At 38.5% G+C, this 22,504-nt stretch overlaps 1 protein-coding gene across 4 annotated transcripts in view; it reads left to right on the forward strand.

Annotated features, from left to right (window-relative positions):
- Positions 1 to 22,504, forward strand: part of GPD2 (glycerol-3-phosphate dehydrogenase 2) — a 138,714-nt gene that overhangs the window by 13,517 nt on the left and 102,693 nt on the right. For 2 of the 4 annotated variants that reach the window (XM_014785956.2, XM_004428301.3), the window contains exon 2: positions 21,309 to 21,418. In XM_014785956.2, the coding sequence (XP_014641442.1) occupies positions 21,317 to 21,418 (102 nt within the window). In that variant the 5' untranslated portion in view covers positions 21,309 to 21,316. Of the gene's footprint in view, positions 1 to 18,211; positions 18,232 to 21,064; positions 21,085 to 21,308; positions 21,419 to 22,504 lie in introns of those variants that run through there. The other 2 variants (XM_087435231.1, XM_087435230.1) reach the window with 2 other exon arrangements.

Genomic DNA, 22,504 nt, shown 5'->3' on the forward strand with positions numbered 1-22,504 from the left:
TAGCCAACAAATATGTTTAAAAGCCTTCATTGGCAATCTCTTGCCTACCGGACAAAGGATGAATTCCTCTGAATGGTATATAAGATCTCCAGAGATTGACAGACCCCTGCTTGCCAGTTCAGTCTCCTCACCAATTCACTTATGACTACTGCATACCATCCTGTGCTCTAGGCATATCACACCCCATTGTTCTTGTTCTGAAAATGTGATACTCATTCATAGCATCATGTCTTTGTTCCTGTTCACCCTGGACCTGGTGAACCTTCAACATTTGAGTTAATTATTGCTTTTTCTACAAACCTGTCCTGATAATGTTTCTACCTCCCCTTTCCCTCAGGGGTAATTACTCCCTTAACCCCTTTTCCAAACCTTATTTGTATCACTTGTATTTGTTTTAGAATCTTCTCTAATCTTTGAGTTCCTTAAAGGCAGAAACCATAAGTTATTCATCTTTGTTTACTCATGGTCTAACACAGTAGGTGGCCAATGAATGTTGAATAAATGAAAATTCAATACATATTTGAGTTTACATATTGCCTTTCTGTTGTGAAATCTAAATTATATTTTGTATGTCTTCATTTTCTTCTTTTTTTAACAGTGGGGCCAACTTTTCTGATGAAGTAGAGGATGGATACAGAAGAAAATTGGTGACCATGGAGTTAGTTAGGATAGGAAGCAGACTAATTTGTGTTCTTTTTCTTTTACCGAGTATTTCCATTTACTTGAGTTATTCAGTGATCTTGCTCACCATTGTCATTGTTTTATGCTGAGTTGTAGCATTAACTTTTTCAGTTACACACTCAAAGAAATACAAACATCAAACAAATGTGGTTTTCTGGTAGTGTTTAAGTATGATGGACCAGGCAGTTTCCAGTGCCGGCTTACAATTGCAGGATTGGCATGTAGAACCTTCTGGAACCTTGGTTAAAATGTCCAATTCCTTTTAGGTCTCTTCAAACTTGAGTTTCCTTCCTCTTACATGAACTAACTGACTAATTATATATTACAAAGAATTGAGATATTGTAAATCAGACGTCAGTGTTAAGAACCTAGTAAGAGAAGAGTGGGAAGGGCAAATGTGCAACGAGGTGGCAGGAGTGAGTCACTCCTCGGTAGACGTGTAGGGAGTGGTGGAAAGGGGAGGGCAAGGGGGGATAGAGGGATGGTGGAGGAGACTATGGGGAGTGGAGGGGATTGTGTGGGTATGGGTTAAGGTGGTTTGGGGGACACAGGAGACTCTTGGGCAGTGAGAGGCATACACTGAACGAATGACCAAACAAGACCATTTTGGCACTTGAGGTGGGGTCACTGATCCTTGTTCCCATGTTCTTGCTGTAAGGTTAATGAAAGTCATGGTTTTTATATCCTGAGATCAGGGCATCATCCTAGAAGGGACACATTCTTGAGAAATATCTTGATTTCTTTAAAAAAGTATTGACTCATAGAGTTGACTCTTGATGGCATTTTGGTTTTATATTAGTACTTTTTCCAAGGTAGATGCTGTTCAGGTTTGTAATAGAGCAACTCCTCACCTTCTCTGAACTAAAAATAAATACCAAGAAGTATTCTCAACAGAGGAAAAAAAACCACTCTTGTGGGTCAAAGTTGTCCCAGTGACTTGGGTTAACTCAGGCCACAAACCTTTGATCAAGCCTCTTGCAGGGAATGTTTTAAATCCGTCAGCTGAACTACTAGAGATAGACGTACAAACATTGCACTCCATGTCATTAGAGCCTGAGAGAATCTAGACTGAGAGAGAGCCTGCCGCCTCCCTGTGACCTCTGTAACAGTAACCTGTGGCCTGGAGTTAGATCTGCGTTAGATGCTGGGCTTTATAGGGTTTTTATTTTTGTTAGAACACTCCACAAATAACAGTATCCGATCGGCTTGAGAGAATGTTTGTTTTGGGGAGAGATGCTAGAGAAATGCCGGAAGAGGCCTGCCTGCTGTTTTTTGGGGGAAGTGATGGGATTCATTTCCCCAGCCTGTGAGTCTTAAGTGCACTTGCTTGGTCAGAGCCAAGTGCTGCTTAGGCTAACCCTGCTAGGTAGGGTTTTGGCCCTGGGTAGATTCGCTGCTTTTGTTCTCTCCTCTAACCACAGTCTTCTATATCCCTCCAAGTCGGCATTGCAAATGTAGGAGCCCGGTGTAGGTGTTCAGTAATGATGTTATGCATTAGCAATGGGAGTTGTTGATAGCAGATGTATTTTTACACTTTATTAATGTTATTAAATTCTCAATGTAACCTGAGAAATAGATGAGATTTTTTGGATGAGAAGACTAAAGCTCAGTCAGTCACACAGCTAGTAAGTGGCTAAATTGGAATTCAATCCAGGGCTGCCTATCTCTGATGAACCCTACACGGCTTGCTTCCTACAGAGAATGTCCTATTGACTGCTCAGAGGTGTTCTTTGAATATGCCAAGAACAGCACCCTATGACTAGAAGGATCCCAGCCGTGCCTAGAGGAGTAGCTGTGTTCCTGCATGGGAGGACTGAATTGTCATGGGGTGGGCAGAAAGAGGGATTATTGGCCCCCATCTGGGATGGTCTGTCCTTTCTCTGTGTATCTGTGGGCTCCCTTCAGGGCCTGGCACAGTGGAGGGGCCCCCTCAGTGTGCTGTTGGCTGAAGAGATTCGGTGCTTATGGACTTGAACCCTGAGGAACACCCAGTTCCAGTAAGTTTGATCAGATTTGCAGTCACTGGTTTGATTAGTTGTTGAGGTTTCTGATGTTGTGTTAGACTTTAAATCCCTGAGAGGATGTAATGTGCAATAACTAAAAATTCAAGACTAGTTTAGGTGTAGTTTAACTCAGGCTTAAATAGTTATTGTGCCAGATGCTCAAGGCAGATTCATTCTAGTTAGGGTGGAGACCACTCTTCAGAATAAGGTAGATAATTTTTATCTGTGACATTTTCCAGTTCTTGCTCTAAGATTCCTAATAAATTGTAAAGGCAAACTATCTTTTTTGCTTTCTCTGTGTGGGTCTTTTACTCTAGTTCATTAAAGATGAGAAAAGTTGTGTAACAAGAAAATTACTCAAGTAATGGTCAGATGATGTGGGATTTAGTCAAATGTCAGCCATCTATCTACCTGGTGCTCTTTAGAGGTCTTTTTTTTTGCTTCTCTCTCTCTCTCACACACACATATACAAAGACTGGGTTTTTTTTTCTTTTTCTTGTTACAGGAATAATACATGCCCATTTTGGAAATGTAAAAAATTATGCACACAGGAAGAAAATAAAAATGACTTACAACCCTACCATTCAAAGATGAGATTTTAAACATTTTTGGGTATATCCTTCTAGCCTTCGTGTGTGTGCGCACATCTGTGTATGCACATATACTTTAAAACAGAAATACACAAACACACAGATACTGTTTTATCTCCTTTTGTTCTCTTCATAATTAATTTTCTACTTGCCCATTACCCCATCTCCATCCAGAGTGTAATTAACCCAGAAAGAATTCCTAAGCAATAAAGAAATTCTAGAATGTCTACCTTATTTGGGGCTATCCGCTTATTTCTAGACCTTCCTCTACTTTATTATAATTATTACCAGCATAAAAATGTTGTTTTTTCAAGTCAGAGTGGGGTAAGAGGATGTTGATGGCAGTCACTTTGGCATCGTGAGTCACCTACGTCCATTGTCTAGTTTGGGTGGGAAAAATGGCAGGAGGCCCTGGAGAGCAAAGGCCAGGTTTATAGGAGATAACTGTGCCATGAAAAAGGAAATGTACAGACAATCTCAATCTTCTGTGTGAGGAAACCAAAGTCCAGAGAAGTCAGGTGGCTTTGTTCAGGCTGAGATTATCATAGGGTGGGGGTGTGACTCAGATTGCTCACTGCCCATTCTGTGACCACTGCAGAGCACTCGGCTCCCTCAGGATACAGTCTGAAAAACAAACCATGTTGCTGGCAGCTGCCAAACTAATGACTGCAAGGGAGTAGACACAAGTGCACTGGGTGAGGGTAGGCTGGAAGTGCACTGCATTGATACGGGAGTTTTGACAGGAGTCCTATTAGAAATGCCATTTTGTGAGTCACTTGCCTCCTGACTGCCTCATGGTAAGAACAGAGGCTTAATCTATGGGCTAAATTTTTTGGATTAACTTTGGGTTTCACTTAACATTATCTCAAAATTTGTGGTTGAGGAGAGGCTGTTGAGTATAAATTGCTAATGTGCTCTGCTGATTTCCATCAGCCATGTGATTTGACTGACAACAGTGCCAGCCTGGCCCACTGGGGTCTGGTGAATTACATCTGCTCAGCCAGAGTGTTTCTAGAGCAGGAATTGAAATGCAAGACCCTTTAGTTTCTATGGGATACCAACACTCAGGCAATTGACTTTTGCTCTTCAGTCTCCAACAGGGGGAAAATTATAAAATAAAATGGGGAGAGGCCAGGCATCCTCAAGATTCAAACCCATAAATATAAATAACCATAATTAATCATATGCAGTCTCTCTTGTCTGTTAAATCTGTAGTCAGCTGGGTCAGTAGGTTTCCTGCAGCTCTTCAGCTTCCTGCCTGTGGTTGATGGGGAATGTTCCCGGTGCCTTGGCTTGTTGAGATGTGACCCAGGGTTCTTTTTCAAAATGGGTCCAAAATCAGTTCAAGATATAATGAGTTGTGGGGGAAAATGTCACCTGCAAATGACCCCAGCCCAAGGGGAAATGAAATATGAAAAAGACTTCTGCTGTTAGCATTTGAGAGGCGCTCGGTTGACACTGTCTACCCGAATAGGATGGAACATTCTTTCAAGTGTGTAAGTTCAATAGGTATTTACATTCAAGATTATGCCTGAAGTATTTGTTTTTCTGTTGTAGAATCCTGTTTTTGATTGTGGTTTACATTTTGACTATTTTCTCATGCAATTTGTTAACTCTTTCTCTCTCTTTTCGTTACGTCCTTTTAAGACACTTTTTCTACTCATTATGAACGTGGCTAATGGTGTCCTTAAGAAAACTGACTGCTTTTACTCTTATTACCCTAAAAGGCATCCTCTACACTGTAGCTGGGGTCCGTTTGCTTTCCTCCCACCTTCCCTCCCTTCCTATAAATTCCATTGTATCATTGTACCAATTAAGGCCCTCCGTTGATTTTCTATCTCTATTTTGTCAGAATAAACACCTTGCTAGGAGGAAGTCATATATGACTCAGCACCTGTCTGGCTCTCTGACCTCATCTGGAACCCACTGCCCACATCATTCACGTTATGCTGCAGTTACAGTAGTCTTTCAATTTCCCGTAGAGGCCAAGCTTACACATGCTATGTGTCTTTGCATGCCTGTTCCCTCTGTGTGGAAGGCCCTTCTTTCAGACCCCTGTGTGGCTGGGCTCTTCCTCCTCAATTACGTTTTTGCCAAGTCACCTCCTTGAACATTCTATCTAAAGTGGATCCCTCCTACTCCCAGTCACTGTCTAACGTTAATATTCCATTTTATTTTTTTTTGTAGCACTTGCAGTTTCAAAATACTCAATTTTTAAATTTTTTTGCAAGGTTTTTGTTTGTTTGTTTCCCCCAATCCATGTGAGCAGAGAAATTGCCAGCCCCTAGAGTAGTGCCAAGGAGATGGCAGGCATTCAGTAAATTGCAGTTGAATGTCCCTCCTTTCATCCTCTTTACTTGGGTAAGTCCTTCAGTGATACTTTCCTGAGTTTTTGATTGAACTCTTGCTTTGGTTATTTTCTTAGAATGTACAATTTTTATCTTTCTCTTATCAATGGTAAGCATGTTTTTCATAAGCCAGTTTCCAACAAGGAATTTTGAAGTTTTTTAGGAGTGGCAGATAGATTCTTTTTTGGCACATTTATCTGTAAACTTTTCTTTGAATCCAAGAGAGCACAGAAAAATGTTCTAAATTGTTTCTAGAGAAGAAGCAAACAGCTTTGCCACATTTTTTTTTCAAAATAATGTGGGTCTGTTCAGATGAGGCAGAATTGAAATAAGAATTTTCTTTTTCTAAGTCTTGGACTGTATGCTTGTATCTGGTTTGAAATGCTTAATCTTCATAAGAGACTTGTGTAGTTTGTTTCATCCATCCTGTGTAGAGCAAACTCCAGAAGTTATCTAATTAAGCTCCACTGACCTGGAACACAGGAAGGAAGGGAGAAAAAGGCCCTTGAATGGATAGAACCAGAATGTTGAAAATCCAAATGCTAAAATGCTAATGAGGTTCTACTTTTGCTTTGCTCAGAGCTATTTATTTGTATTCCCGTTTTTTTCCCCCCAAAGCCCCAGTAGATAGTTGTACGTCATAGTTGCACATCCTTCTAGTTGCTGTATGTGGGACGTGGCCTCAGCATGGCCGGGGAAGCGGTGCGTCTGTGCGCGCCCGGGATCCGGGCCCAGGCCGCCAGTAGTGGATTGCACGCACTTAACTGCTAAGCCACGGGGCCGGCCCTATTTATTTGTATTCTAAACACAACTTTAACTAACTTGACTCTCAGTTTTCTGACCACAGTGGTAACAACTTAGAAGTGAGCTGGAGAGCTCAAAAATCAAAAGGGAAAATTACCATCAGCCTGATAGTTTGGAAGAAACAGGAAAACTTTATAAAGCAGATAGAGGAAGAATTCAAATGGGAACAGTCTGTGATTTGGGGCCACTTAGTAAGGGGGTTAATAGCGTTGTTCCTTCTACTGTTCCTGAGGGCATCGCCCTATCAGCATAGTCAAATGTACCTATGGATGGCTCTACATCATCAATAATTGAATTCCCAGTCAGTTTTCTTTATTTATGAAAACAAGTGTGACTTGCATTTTTGAAATATTTTAATCCAAAATAGTTTAGAAAATGTTTTTGAACTGTAAACTCCACTCAAATGTAAGCTCTTGGAAGGCAGGGCTTTAAGGCTTTTTGTATGTTTGTTCTCAGTTGTATGTTCAATGCACTTGTTAGATGATCAGTAAATAATTATTGAATGAAAGAATGAATGCAAGTCTTCATCATTCAACCGTGCTAAGAAAATAGACATTAAGATAGTACCACCTCTAATGCATAAGGGTGTTTTTTCCCCTGCACCTACTGAATGAAGAAAAACCATAAAATAATACAAATTTGAGGTTAAAACAGCTCTGGACATTTTCAGAGATACTTCATTTATACGTGGAGTGAGGATCAGCAAATTCAAATGATTTGCCTGAAATCACAAAGCAAGTTAGTGGTAGAGATGGAATTACAGGGCAAATCTCCTTGATCTCTTCTTCTAGAATACTCCCTGCTGCTTTTCTTTTTTAATCTGGTGTTTTGAGAATCAAAAGAATATAGAGGTTTTTATTTTTTCATTTTATTTTATTTTTTTAGCAATAACAGCTTTAGAGAGAATATTGATTAGAACCCTTTATCTTCTCATGTATACGCTATTTAAATTTTAGACTGTCAAATGCTAGGGTGTTAGCTGTGTAATGTTGGTACAGAGTATCTCATGCACAGTGACTAGGCTTGTTTATAGTCTAGTGCTTGAATGCTTTCCACTTAGGGTGTGTGCCAGTCCTTTTAAAGAAGAAAAGAGAAATCTCAAAAGAGGAGACTTGGAGATGGTGCCTAATTCAAGTGGGAGAATAAGGTCTTATGACCAAGACTGTTTTAGCCAAGATGACAGAGGTGGAAATACAGCTTTGGTTATGATTTTGCATAGGTGAAGAAGACCTACCATATTTTTTTTCCTTTTTTGGGGGTGAGGGGATGGAGCATTTACAAAATGTGGTATGATTTATATTCCATACTTTTGGAAGAAATTTTTGTTAGAAATATGAATTACTGCAATCTGTCTCTCCTGTTGTCCAATTCTTGTTTCCTTAAGGGTCAGACATTTTTAGGGAGTGTGATCACTAAGCCAAATAATACAATACACGATTACTATAGTGCACCTCAGATTTCCTTTGCATCTAGGCTTTGTCTGTGTAATTTGACCCTTTGTTGATAGTTACATTTATACATGCAGTGGATTATTAGATGTGCAAGGGAGTAAATTTTAAATGCAGATTTACACAGGCTACAGGGACAAAAGGCTACAGGATGTAAAAAGCGGTTATCTTTATTTCCTGGGGATCTTCTTGAGCTCAAGGAAGTGGAATAACTGGTCTCCCCACCCCAACATACTGCTTGGTCTTTTTTATAACTGTCAGCCATGGCTTGTGCTTTAATAGAGCCATAATCAAATTTAGAACTGTCTTTTTTATAATGTAAGTAAATTAACTGAAATTATGGTGCTATTACTAACATAAAAATTGTCATGGCTTTTTTTATGATCTCAGGATTTCATAAACTATCTTCAACAGGTATTTCCTAAAATGCATTTCTAATGACATAAATAATGCAGTTGCAACTGGGACTTTTGAAGAATTGGTACATTTTCCTCTCATTCAGTGATAAAAACAATGAAAAAAGCTAAGTAAATCAATTGGCATCAGCATTTTGAAGTTAAGAGAAAAGCCAGCCTTTCAAAGTTTTGTTTGTGCTTATTACATTTGAAGATAGATTCTCAAATGTTCTACATCTGTGCTAATCAAAAAAAGAGATTTCAGAATAATGATCTTGAGTCTCTTTAAATTTTTTTGAGCCTTCAAAGAAAAATGGCTACATGCATGGATAGTTTTTCCTAATTCATAATGCTGTATTTCATAAAGTTGGAAGATATTGGAAAACAACAAGAGAGATCTCTGATTAAGATACAGGCAAATAGAAACTTAATTATCTGAAGCACTTCTTTCTCTGAACATGTAATTTAATTGGAATTTTCTTAGGGTGTATTTCTTTTGACTGTAGAGTTCAAGTTCATTATCAGTCATGTATGTTAACAACCTTTTGATTCACAGTGCCTGTGTACTATTTTATAGCACCTAAGCCCTTTTAAAGTACATTTAGTTATATAGTGAAGTAAATGTTTTCTTATGAAACATTTTGGGGTGTGTATTCAACAGCCATGATTGTGATTACTTTATAAGGCTTTGTTATAGTTATAATAAATCTGGATGAGAGGATTGATATATTTTAATGTAAAGACAGGTTTTTTTGTTGAGGAAGATTCTCCCTGAGCTAACATCTGTGCCCATCTTCCTCTATTTTGTATGTGGGTTGATGCCACAGCACGGCCACTGACAAGTGGTGTATGTCGGCGCCCGGGAACTGAACCTGGGCCACCGAAGGAGAGCCTGCGGAACTTAGCCACTAGGCCACGGGGCTGGGCCCAAAAGACAGATATTTTGAACTCTATTGTTTTGTATGCAGTTTATTCTGTAACAAAGTAAAGGGTTTTTTTCTTGTCTTAATTACTATAGTGGATTCTATAACAACAGCATGTAAAATCTAAAAAAAGAGTTTGTGCTGCCAAAGGAATGGGAACCGTTTTCCTAACCCAACAATAGAGTTAGTCAAGGGGCAGAGAGCCTGCAAGAAGCACGGGTCTAGTGTGCTCTGTTTGCATAAATAACTTTTGTTGTGTGATTCGTTGGTAACATTCCTTCTTCCTGAAGGCAGAATTAAAGTTTTTTTCAGTATCTGCTGTCCTCTTTTTAGGTGAGGCCTTTCTTATTAGTTGATACATAAATGCAAATTTGTTTAATTTCATTCCTGGCATGTTATCCTCTCAGTTCCTTAACCTGACGTGTCTTTATAAGGGGTGGGCATTTTTGGGAAGAAAGTCTCCAGATTTTGACTTTTGAGGGGCATTTTATTTTGTGCCTTTTAGGATTACCTTAAATTACATATATGGTAAACAAAGAAGGCAGAAATATGTTTTTATGCAAAATTAAAGATAGAATTTTACAACTTTAAACAAAAATCCATTAACATATCTAGGATGATAGAGAATATAGTATATTAATTTTAGTTTTAAAATAAATTTAAAATGGAAAGCAAGTTCACTTGCATGAGCTAACTATAGTTCTTTATGATTTTTAATGGCAGTTCTATGGAAAACAAATACAATAGAAATCATTCCATTATGAATTCAACTATGATCATTTGCATTTAATGAATATAAATCTATTATTAGCTGAGATAGGTTTCATTGATTTCTTGTAATTCTATGGTGAACCTCATGAAAATAAGGGAAAAGGGTCAAATTTTTGACTCTTTAGTACTGGTGTGCATTTTAGAAACGGCAGAAAACGTAAATACATAATATGGAAGTTGCCTTGGAAACACTATTTATTTTGTTAAAAATTGAGTCTTACATAATAATTGAGGACGAGAGGGGGAGCAGGTACCCTCACGTTCCTCTAGGGCCCTCTTCCTTTTCTGTATGTTTTCATTTTAGAGAACTTAGTGAAATAAAAGCTTTAATTGGTTATGACGTTGCATATTAAATTTTAAAAAAGCAAAAATTGCACACCAAAAGAATTAAAATAATAATGTTTGAGAGAAATTTTTAATAAACAAATAGAGACTTTTCACTAGCTTACTTTAAATGGTTATTGACCTTATTTTTTCCTCTTTTTTTTTTTTTCATGCCTTTTGCTTACATTTCTTAAACTCTGATTCCAACCTCTGGAACCAGCTCAACCCTTCCCTGTGCCAACTGTTCCTTCTGTTAAGCTTCCAGGCTCCTGCCCTCCTCTGAGCCTGAGGAATGGTCCTGGGCTAACTTCTGTCTCAGTCATCTGTAGCTGTGTGTTTGCTCCTAAAATGATATAACTGACCTAAAGGTGCCCCGGAGAGAATAGTTTGAAGCTTTTCCAAAGTACTTTCTGGCTTGAAGCTATGTGAATCGATACAAATATAGTGTTTTTCTTCTTTCATTTGCTCTTTGTTTCCTGATTTTGTTTCTCTTTTGTCTTTATTAAAATACTCTCCCATTGTTAAGATTTTTTTCTGTCTTTTGGGTTGGGCCCTTCTGGCATGGAATTTTCCTGGGGAAATTCATTGGAAATAGAACATGCCCTTCCCTAAGCGGTCTGGCTCTCTGATAGGGTCTGACATGCAGGGACAAAGCTAGGGTTTGGATGCTGTGTCAGCAACGTGTGATTATGTTGCTCTGGCTTCCTCCTCAGCCACAGTCCAAAATTTTGGACATCCAGAATCAGAGGATTCATTGAATTTCTAACTTTTCTGCTGACTTTTAATTGGTTCTTTCATTTTTTCTTGTTTTATCAGGAGAATACTTTTCTCAATGACTTCAGAACAACCTTTTTTTTTGTCCTTCGATATCCTCTTCAGTTTCAAAACTGACTTTAGTGGAGCCGTTTTAAAATGGAGTCAGAACTGCCTTTCCAGAGACACTACCTTGCTGTCTGGAACCTTGGACTGGGCCAAACCTTTGGACTAGGCCAAAAGGATGATTGTTTTTCAAGCAATTGTTCCAATTAAAATTCTTTGTAATACAACCTCTCTTCTTTGCCTTTAAAAGCCCCTGATTTTTGCTCCCTAGCAGGGCACTATTTGGGTTTCTACCTGATCTGTGCTCCCCGAATTGCAATTCTTTGATCCCAAATAAACACTTTGCCTCTTAAACTGGTTTCTGTTTTCGTAGGTTGACATAGTGTATGTATTTTTTGTAACTATGAGTTGTTATTGTTATTGTTGTGTTTGGGGCTTTAAAAATATATATATATATATGTAACAGAAGAAGGGCTAGGGAAGAAGGTGATTGAAGGATAAAAGTGTCTGCTGTTTTCTCAGGACTTGACACATTCTCTTATTTCTACTGGGATAATGTTTAGTGGATAACCCTTGGGTCCACTTCCTAACCAGTGTTGGCCTAAATCCTTTTAAAAAATGTTTAAAGCAACCCAAAAAAAGATGATTCATTTTCAGTTTGTGGACTAGGACTCCTCTCTGTTTCCAGAGAACAGGCTGATTGGCCTCTGATGTTGACTGTTTTGTTCATTTATGTCTGACAACTTTCAAAAAGCATGCTTGAGGGCTCGCTGTGTGTTTCTGTAGGGATCACATGCTTCTGTGAAAGACGTATGTGTGTAGAAGTGCTGCTCTGCTTGGCCGGGGAGGATGCGTTTGCCGACAGAGTGCTAATCATTATCCCCACCGTAAAGTCAATCTTGGGGAAAGAGAAGGTGGTACGTGATGTGCTTTGATTGTTACTTGTCTGTGTAAGCGCTTGATCAGCATGTGTTTGGTGTGCCCGAATCATGATGTACTTTCTCATAGGGAAGTATATAAAACATTTGCTCTCACATCAATTGGAATAATAAACGGTTTGCTTTGTTGAAACATATCTAGTTCAAAGCACCCGGAAATCTTGACTTTATCATAGTTAAAACTGGGTTGCTGGGTGGGAAGGTGCTTTTGAGCTCACTCCCTCTTCTTCCGTTTTGTTGTGGACTTCCTGCCAAGTTCCGTGATTATAGACTTGTTGGGTAGGACTTCCTCTGATGAGGTCCTGCACCCTTATTTTGTAAGATTCATGTACCTTTCTGCCATAAGTCACTGAACTTGTATGCAGGTGGACCTTGAGGCCTCGCCCTCTGGGTTGTGCCTTCTGTGGGTTTGACAGAGTGTCATGACTCAAAATAGATGAGGGGGTGGTTTTCCATGCACAGCTACAAGGTGGGTGACTGTGCAATTGAAGTGTAAGGAGCTTATTGCTACCTTTGGGCCTGCATATGCTTAGGAAAAGGCCTTAGTGAAGTAGCACATGCTACATCTAAGTTACATCCTGGGGGTTTTATTTTATGTTTTAAATGCCTTGTTCATCCGGGTTTCTCAGTGTAGGTGATCAGAGGGGCATGGAATGCCTTTATCTTGTTAGAGAACACATGTCCCAAGGACCGCAAGGCTTGTTATTGTGTAACTGCAGGTCTATTTAGAGCCAGTTCAAACAGACCACATTTCTTATCAACAAAGTGATTAAGAATTGTCTTTCAGATAATTAGCAAAGTCATGTAGCCAGAAGATGCGCAGAAGAAAAAATCTTGACCTGAAATAACTGCAGAACCAAAGATTCTCCTCCTCATGAAACCAAAGGACCGGGACACGACCAGAATTTAAAAGTCGGACTCCTATCAGAAGTGAGGGGTCCACCATTCGGGAAGATCCAGTGTTAAAATTCCTTTCCCACCTTACCATAAACGTTTAAAACCCCATCATAAATGTTTAGAACCTTATCATAAATGTTTAGAAGCTCATCATAAATATTTAGAACCTTACCATAAATGCTTGAAGCCCACCATTCAAAACCTGTCCCACCAGTGTTTCCATGTGCCAACTTGTTCTCCCTAAGCTCTTAAATCCTGAATCAGGGAGACAGATCTGAGGGCACACACTGCCTGTCTCCCAGCAGGTCAACCTCACAGAACAAAGCTGGTCTCTTTTCCCAAAGGCTGATGCCGTAATTAATTGGCTTGTTTATGTGCATCGGGCAGAGAACCCCAATTTTGTGTGATAACAATTGAAATTACTCTTCTGAAAATGATCTTTGAGCCATACTCCCCCCCAACACACACTAATCACTCTTGTAAAGGATGGGGAGAAACGTGCTTACATCTGTGCTGACAAAAGACTCAAAACCCTGAGGAGTCCCAATTTTTCTTAAATTAGTGGAGATAAGAAAGAAAATTGCTATTTCTATGCAAGAAGCCAGAGGATAGGAGAATTTTTTTAAAAGTGAAGGGACACAGGGCTCCTTCCACAGAGGAGTGATAAATCCATTCGGATGCATTTTTATTTATGCTAAATTAAGAGAGAAGCTAGGACATCTGCCCAGTGGCATAGCAGTTAAGTTAACGTGCTCTGCTTTGGCGGCCTGGGGATCATGGGTTCAGATCCTGGGCACGGACCAATGTACCGCTTATCAAGCCATACTGTGGTGGCGCCCCATATAAAATAGAGGAAGATGAGCATGGATGTTAGCCCAGGGCCAATCTTCCTCAGCAAAAAGAGGACGATGAGCAATAGATGTTAGCTCAGGGCTAATCTTCCTCACCAAAAAAAATAAATAAATAAAGAGAGAGCTTGAAGCTAGGACTGTAAGGCAGGGAGAAGAGTTTAAGGACTCTATTTCAAGAATTCAGGGGCCAGAAAGTGTGCTCTTGTTCTGGAATAAATTTGCTTGTGGGTAGTTGCTAAGGGGACCTTCAACCTTTTTCAATGGGTGGTTATTTCTTATTAAGTCTCAAGTGTGTGGTTATGTCATTCAAATGCCTGATTTAGCTGGGAGGGTAGCCTTGCCTATGAAAGGGAGGAGGCAGAAGTGGTAAGCACTCAGGGACTGTTAGAAATAGGATCTGAGCAGTTGTGCTCATTGTTGAAGTCACCCTGTCTATAATGGGAGTCCTGAAGGGACAGCTAAGAATTCAGTTGAGCCAGATAAACTGCAGGGTTAGCTAGAAGTATGGGTCAGCAAACTTTGAGAAGTGGCAAACCCAGTTTTTGTGTGATAGCAGTAAGTATGTTTTATTGTGTAGCAGTTATATCTGTCAGTTCTAGGCAGAAAATTCCCCAAACCATACCTTAGCTCTAATTACTCTTGTGAGTTTGAGACCCACCTATCCATCTGTTTGCTGTTTTCTCCAAGAACGTGTTCTGTCAAGATCTCAAATTTCCTTAATTCCAAACTGAGCTCCTCTTCTCCCTTAAACCTGCTTCTCTTTCTAAATCTTAATGTTGTAATGTTGGGGCCAGTCCCCAGCTACCCAGGCTAAAACCCCTTATGATGTTCAATCTCTTCCTGCTTCCTTCTGTAATCAGTGGTCAGGTCCTGTCCTGGTCTCTAATTAAGTGCTATCGCTAGAGATTTCTGCAAAGCATTTGGACTTTCAGTGTGGTCCTAAACAAGGCTCTTATGCTCTCACATGGGGACTATTTCATTTTCTTCCAGTTAACCTCTCTGTCTTCATCATAAGCTTCAACTCAAAAATCTCCTTGAGGGGCCGGCTCCGTGGCTTAGCGGTTAAGTGCGCGCGCTCTGATGCTGGAGGCCCGGGTTCGGATCCCGGGTGCGCCCCGAGGCACCACCTCTCCGTCCAACGCGAGGCCGAGTCCCACGTACAGCAACTAGAAGGATGTGAACCTATGACATACAACTATCTACTGGGGCTTTGGGGGGAAAAAAATGAATAAATAAAATCTTTAAAAAAAAAAAAAAAAAAAAAAATCTCCTTGAACACTCTTTTTTTTTTTGTGAGGCAAATCAGCCCTGAGCTAACATCTGATGCCAATCCTCCTCCTTTTTGCTGAGGAAGACCGGCCCTGGGCTAACATCTGTGCCAATCTTCCTCCACTTTATATGGGAGGCCGCCACAGCATGGCTCGACAAGCGGTGCGTTTGTGTGTGCCGGGGATCCGAACCTGCCAACCCCAGGCCTCCGAACCTGCGAACCCCAGGTCACCGAAGCTGAAAGCGCGCACTTAACCGCTGTGCCACCAGGCTGGCCCCTCCTTGAACGCTCTTTGTAAATCATGGATCAAACATCTTGCTTCCTTCATCTGCAGCCTCAACTTGCCACACCAACAGAATATCATAGAAATATCTTATTTCACATATGCAGAGTCTTTTTATCTCTTGTCCTGGACTTCTTTTTAAACCTCATTTCCAATTGAACATCATCTCCAGCCAAACCAGGTAACTACGTACTTGTATGCCTCCTGAATGTTATCGTAACGTTCCTCTTCTTTCTCTATCCAGACCTGTCCCTGCTCACTCCCCTCCAAATCCTTTTCTTTCTTCAAGACCCTTCCCAAGTATCCTGTCTTCTTTGAAGTCTTCTTTAATTCTTTTAGTTAGAATCAGTCTCTCATTTCACTGCAATGATGTAGCACCTTGTTTCTTTTCTATCAGAGTGTATGTATGTATGTATATATGTATGTATTTTTTCTCTTTTTCTATTTTATCTGTTATTACTGTGTGTTTAGGCTGAGTTGAAGCATGAATACACTGTGCCATTTTGACTTGATATTCTACTGGTTCTTTTTCAATTTGTTACTGTCTTTGTTTAGGAAATAATGTAACTTAACAGCTTACTTTATTTAGAAACCCTCCCAGCCCTTTCAATCGTTTTGAGGGACCCCAAATCACAGAAATTCAGGTGAAATATAGTCACTGTCCGTATAGTGCTTCCATTCTTTCTCTGAGAGCCTAGTAACTCAATGTTTAAGATAGAACAGAACAGCGGAGAAATAGCATCCTAGCTTTACTCTATTGTACATCTTTTGGTTGACAAAAAGGTTATCAGATAGTGCTTTACCATCATCCCCACCTCCACTTCTAGCTACTCTCCTTTCTTTTGGCTATAATTTAAATTTATTTCCTCCAGTTTTATTGAGATATAATTGACATATAATGTTATATTAGTTTAAGGCATACAATGTAATGATTTGATATTTATATATGTTATGAAATGATTGTTACAATAAGTTAAATTAACATCTATCACCTCACATAGTTATAATTTTTTTTCTTGTGATGAGAACTTTTAAGATTTCCTCTCTTAGCAACTTTCAAATGTACAATTCAGTATTGTTAACTATTGTATAGTCACCAGGCTGTACATTACATCCCCGGAACTTAGTATTTATTTTATAACCGGAAGTTTGTACTTTTTGATCCCTTTCACCCATCTCCCTCACTCCCTACTCCCTGCCTCTGGCCACCACCAATCTGTTCTCTGTTTCTGTGAGTTAGGATTTTTTAGATTCTATATGTAAATGAGATCGTACAATATTTGTCTCCCTGTCTGACTTATTTCACTTAGCATAATGCCTTCAAAGTCCATCCATGTTGTCACAAATGGCAGGGTTTCCTTCTTTTTAATGGCTTAAAAATGTTCCATTGTGTGTGTGTGTGTGTGTGTGTGTGTGTGTGTGTATACCATATTTTCTTTATCCATTCATCCATCCATCAGTAGAGACTTAGGTTGTTTCAATATCTTGGCTTTGTAAATAATGCTGCAATGAATGTGGAGGTGCAGATAGCTCTTCAAGCTAGTGATTTCATTTCCTTCAGATAAATACCCAGAAGTAGACTTGCTGGATCATATGGTAGTTCTATTTTTAATGTTTAAAGAACCTCCATACTGTTTTCCATAGTGGCCGCACCAATTTACATTCCTACCAACAGTGCACGTCCCTTTCTTCACATCCTCATCAACAGTTATCTCCTTTTTTTGTGTGAGGTGATATCTCATTGCAGTTTTGATTTGCGTTTCCCTGATGATTAGTGATTTTGAGCACCTTTTCATGTATCCGTTGGCCATTTGTATATCTTCTTTGGAAAAATGTCTATTTAGTTCCTCTGCCCATTTTTAAATTGAAATGTTTGTTTTTTTGCTATTGAGTTGAGTTCTTTATATATTTGGGATATTAACTGCTTATCAGATATATGATTTGCAAATATTTTCTCCCGTTCAGTACATTGCCTTTTTATTTTGTTGCTAGTTTCCTTTGCTGTGTAGAAGCTTTTTAGTTTGGTGTAGTCCCACTTGTTTATTTTTGCTTTAGTTGTCTCTGCTTTTGGTGTCAAATCCAAAAAATCATCGCTAAGACCAATGTCAAAGTGCTTACCCTCTATGTTTTAGGAGTTTTATGGTTTCTAGTCTTATGTTTAAGTCGTTAATCCATTTTGAGTTGATTTTTGTGTGTGGTGTAAGATAGTGGTCCAGTTTCATTCTTTTGCATGTGGCTGTCCACTTTTCCCATCACCATTTATTGAAGAGATTATCCTTTCCCTATTTTATATTCTTGGCTCTTTTGTTGAAAATTAATTAACCATAAATGCATGGGTTTATTTCTGGGCTCTCTATTCTATTCCATTGATCTATGTGTTTATTTTTATGCCAAAACCATACTGTTTTGATTACTATAGCTTTGTAATATAGTTTGAAATCAGAAATTATGATTCCTCCAGCTTTGTACTTTCTCAAGATTTCTTTGGCTATTCAGGAGTCTTTTGTCTATCAGAGTATTAATAACACTTAATGTAGCACAACTAGCTTTAAGACAGTTACAAAAGACAGACTTTGATATTTAATCCTCCAAATTGATTGTAAGCCCCTTGAGGGCAGTTGATAAACTCACAGATATATTTAGTTGAGTAGCTTTTCATTTAGGGTTTTCTTTAGTTGGGTTGGTGTTCTCCTTGCAAGAATTAGAGGGCTGGCACTGGTCTGTACAAATGCAGGAGCCAGTCCTGAATCAACGTACATGTGATTGAATTCATAGGCTATTAAACATGGACATCAGGCTGTGATAACTACGCTAATTTTATTTTTGGATGATTTTTCTACCTCCAGTTTTCTACCTCTGGTTTTTTCACAGTCTTCGTTGTAAAAGGTAAAGATTTACCGATATTTTTGTTCCCCTTCTTTGCTAACTTCCTGATTGTAGCTTTTACTTAGAAGGAAACAGTCTTTTCTTCTCTGTAATCATTGTGAAAATTTTCTGCTTATAATGGAATGTAAATGGGTACAAGTAGTCCACAGCAAATAATTTATATTTATCTGGTTTTCAATTTCTTTCTTTCAACATTAAAACAAAGTTCTTACAATATCTGGTAGAAGGTTACTAGTAGACGTTTTGTCAGAGGATTCTTCATTGCCTTGGAGAAACCTGAATGCCAAGGGACTGTACACTTTGGGTGAGTGTTTGAGAATAGGCCCCTCTGTGGGGAGGAACAGCAAAATATGGCGTGACTCTTGGGGAGAAGTTGCCTTTTGAGAGCAAAGGCAGGGCAGAACCGCCCAGTGGTTAAGAGCATAGACTAAGTTGTGGTTTTGTCACTTACTAAGGAGTGACTTTGGGCAAAATCCCCTACTCCCTCTGAACCGCAACTGCCTCTTTTATGAAATTAGGATGTTGTGAGGGTGATATGAACTGATGTATGTGAAGAATTAAAAGCTCAGTACCTATTACCTAGCAAATACTCAATAAATGGATACTATTGTCATTATAGCAATAAAAATAATAATAATCTTAAGAGAGCCAGGTGAAATTGACTGATTTTGTGCTTTTGTTTTTGAATTACTTGTAAGAGTGATTTATTCATTACAAGTAGGTAGATGATCTTAAGGATGGATTTAATCACAATAGAAATAGTGATCTATTAAGCCTAGATTATTTTATGAAATTACTGAAAAAAGAAACTTTATTGATTATAGTCAATATTATTGCTAACTCCACAAAATAATATATTAATGTACTTTTTCATTAATATAAGTGGGTCATTGAGAAAACCCATGAAAATATCCCTCTGAGCAAGTTTTGCTTTCAGACAAATCAAATTGAACAAGATAATAAGGTGAGCAGGGAATGCAGGGACCCACACAATGGGAAAAGCTAGCTCCAAACTTAACTGGCAGAATGAACACCTCTGCTAAGACATGTGATATAACATCCCTCAATTGGCTATGTTGATATGTGGTATGCTTTGTGAGGTTATCAGTGACATTATCAATAAGACAGAAGCAATGGTACTGAGCTAACGTTAATCAGCTACAAAACTCACATCCAAGTGACCACTAGGCCATCTATATGGAGCAGGCATATGCATTGTTTGGCTAAATAGAACTAGGTCTCTGTTCTCTGTCCCTAATTGTCAGGGGAACCCAGTTAGGTTGGAGATAGCGTTCTATCTCTGGGCTGCTGGAGTTTCTATTGTTGTGCAATAGGCACCCACGTGAGCATTTACAGCAATATCAGGAATGGTGATGGTGAGCTATGACAAATGGGTGCCTTCCAACTTGGCTAAGTTGAAGTTTTTACTATCAGAGCAACCTTGAACATTAGGTTTTGCTTAGGGTTGACTTAATGATGAATGGAGGCCCCTAGCCAGCATATACCAACTATTTTGCATAACTTGGGAGAGAAGGGATAGTTGATGTAGAGAAGGGACAGTAAAGAAGAGATCTCCAGCAGCAGATATGCATGTGAAATATTTTTCTGATGAGAATCTTAATAATAAAGATGAGTCTTAGAATTTAGGAGTTTGTCAGAAGGAATGAAATCAGAGGAAAAATAAAATTATAAGAAATGCCAACTTTTATTTTAGTGTATAATTTATAGTATTCCAAAATGAATTTTCTGTAGAATCCTAGTTACCAACTGCACTGAAATTCTTTGGTTTAGGATAGTCATGCTAGTAGATTCTATCCATCCAATATGGACCCAAACATTTTAACCATATTATAATTTACGTTGAGATACTATATGTTCATTACTATCCTAGGTTAAAACTGACTTCATACTAAATACTTTCTTGAGTCATGAGATATCTGTCGAGTATACGGTGTGTTGTCCAGACAGGTCTGACCTCCACCCTTTCGGGAAAATAGGGTAGTGGCTTCCCAGTGGGTGTGCCTTTCATGTGAATGAAAGGCTTAGGCAGGTCAAATTGCTCAATATCAGCTCTGAGTTAGAATTGTTTTTTAATTGATTACACAGTGTTATCTTTTTTTATTTAGCCAAATAAAAGCTGGCAAGAGGTTTTTTTTGGTGGAATTTTCATTATTATGCTTTTTTTTTTTTGTGGTTTCTGAAAAACTTAAAGATTGCTTAAGTTCTCAAAAAAACTTAATTTCATCAGTCCAATAGCAGAAATATTTTTTAAAACAAATCAGAAGAAAGAAAGTCAAAAGCTAGCGCAATGCAAGACTTTATTTAGAAATATTCAGTGAGCATGAAAGAGTGCTTGATCTGGAGGATTTCCACTTGAAATTGTGGTGTCATGCAACTCTGGCTAGAAGGAAACTTTTTTTAAGTTGCCTTAATGAAAAGAATTACAGTAGTGTTAAATCTGTCACTTTGTGAAAGGATCAAGGCATGGTTTCCTTTGACTTTTTATCTATAAATTGTAGACTCTTTTAGGGATAGAAATGTGTGTTGGCTTTCAGTTCTAGAAAGAACTTTATTAGGAAGGAGAAAACTCAGGCAGGGTGTTGCACCACAATTTGAAGTAAACACTTGCCAATGAACCTGAAGCAGGCATGAGGTTCATTGTTATGTTGAGTGACAGAAGACTTCTACCCATTCTCCTTGTGGAGGGGATTAACGATGGAACAAATTTGCAAGTACAGCATGCAGTTTTGTCAGATACACAATGACATTTCTTTTCACAACTCTCTTGACTTTATACTGTTTAAATATCCTCAGTTGTCTCTTTGATTTTCTTTCTTTAATGGCTGTTGGAAGGTAACTTTTATATAGTCAATTCCCTTGTCTAGGTTTTTTTTGTGTATTGTTTTTGAATTGTGGTATACAAATTGGCATGTTAATAACTTCCTGATTTTATGTTTTCTTTTCTAGTTTAACTTAGTTTTGTAATCTACACAGTCTCTTTTTATTATTGGAACTATCATGCAATAAAAATCTCAATTAACTTTTTTGTTTCCTTTTTTTTTTTTTTCCCTTTGTAGGCTAAGAAATGGCATTTCAAAAGGCAGTAAAAGGGACTGTTCTTGTTGGAGGAGGTGCTCTTGCAACTGTTCTAGGCCTGTCTCAGTTTGCTCATTACAGAAGGAAGCAAGTAAGTAATTGTACATGTATTGATTATAATATGAATCTTAACTCTGTTAAAGAACTGAATATGGAGCATGTGTATGCTAATAGTTTCGTTTAGAAATTACTGTCTCAGCTTGATCTGAAAGACACTAATTTAGAATACTGCCTGAATGATCCTTGAGAACCATGTATATCTCATTTTTTAAAAAGTAAATTTCCTTATGAGAAAGCATTATATTATTTAGCCTCTGTTTTGGCTCTTGGGTTTTAAAAGACTGCTTCATTTCTGCATGCCAGGGTTTGTTCATTTAGACTTTCCTTGTCTAAGTCATCCAAATGTCTAGATACCTCCTATGTTCCTGCCAAAAATTTGTCTTATTAGAAGCCAGGCAGCTGAGAAAGGAAATGGAAAAGAAAGAGCCTATGCAAAAGGCCCAACTTGGAATCCTGGCTTTATTTTTTAAAGGTTTAGTTACTTATGTAGTATTACTTTATATTGGGTAAGATTTTTAATTGGGGAAAGCGTGAACATGAGATTGGTATGAAGTTTCCAAATAATTGAAATTGGTCAGTTTATTTTCATTTTACTTTTTCCCTTTGCACTAGAACTATGCCTTCCCATCGTTCAAACTGATGCTAGGAAGTAATTTTGGTTAATAGTTTTGTTCTTTGCAGGCTTGAAGTGCTGGTAGCCACCAGTAATTTCTATTAGTCTCCCGTTCCCTGTCCCCTATGACATTAGGACATCTTGTGATACCAGCTGGGTGGTACATTCCTAGTTCAAAGATGTAAATGAAGGAATTTGGGAAGCTATTTGTAGCTGGGCTATGTGTGAACTACTCATTTTCTACATTTTTGTGAGTACTTTTAAGCCATAGGTTATCTTGCACTTGTTTCTGTTTGTTTGTGCTACAAGGCAGTAGAACCAGTCACGTTTCTTAGAGTCCCATGTTCTGAGTGGGAAATACCATTTTAAAAACCCTTATTAGGAAGAATCAATTTGATGGCTTATAGGTAAAAAAAAAAAAAAAAAGCAGCTCATTTTTAATGCTTTCTCCTAAAGATGGACAGTACTGAATATGTTTTGTTAGTCTTTTTCATTCTTCACTGT

Source organism: Ceratotherium simum, chromosome 9 (assembly GCF_057802395.1).
Source record: "Ceratotherium simum simum isolate JZ-2026a chromosome 9, ASM5780239v1, whole genome shotgun sequence".
NCBI classification, from domain to species: Eukaryota; Metazoa; Chordata; class Mammalia; order Perissodactyla; family Rhinocerotidae; genus Ceratotherium; species Ceratotherium simum.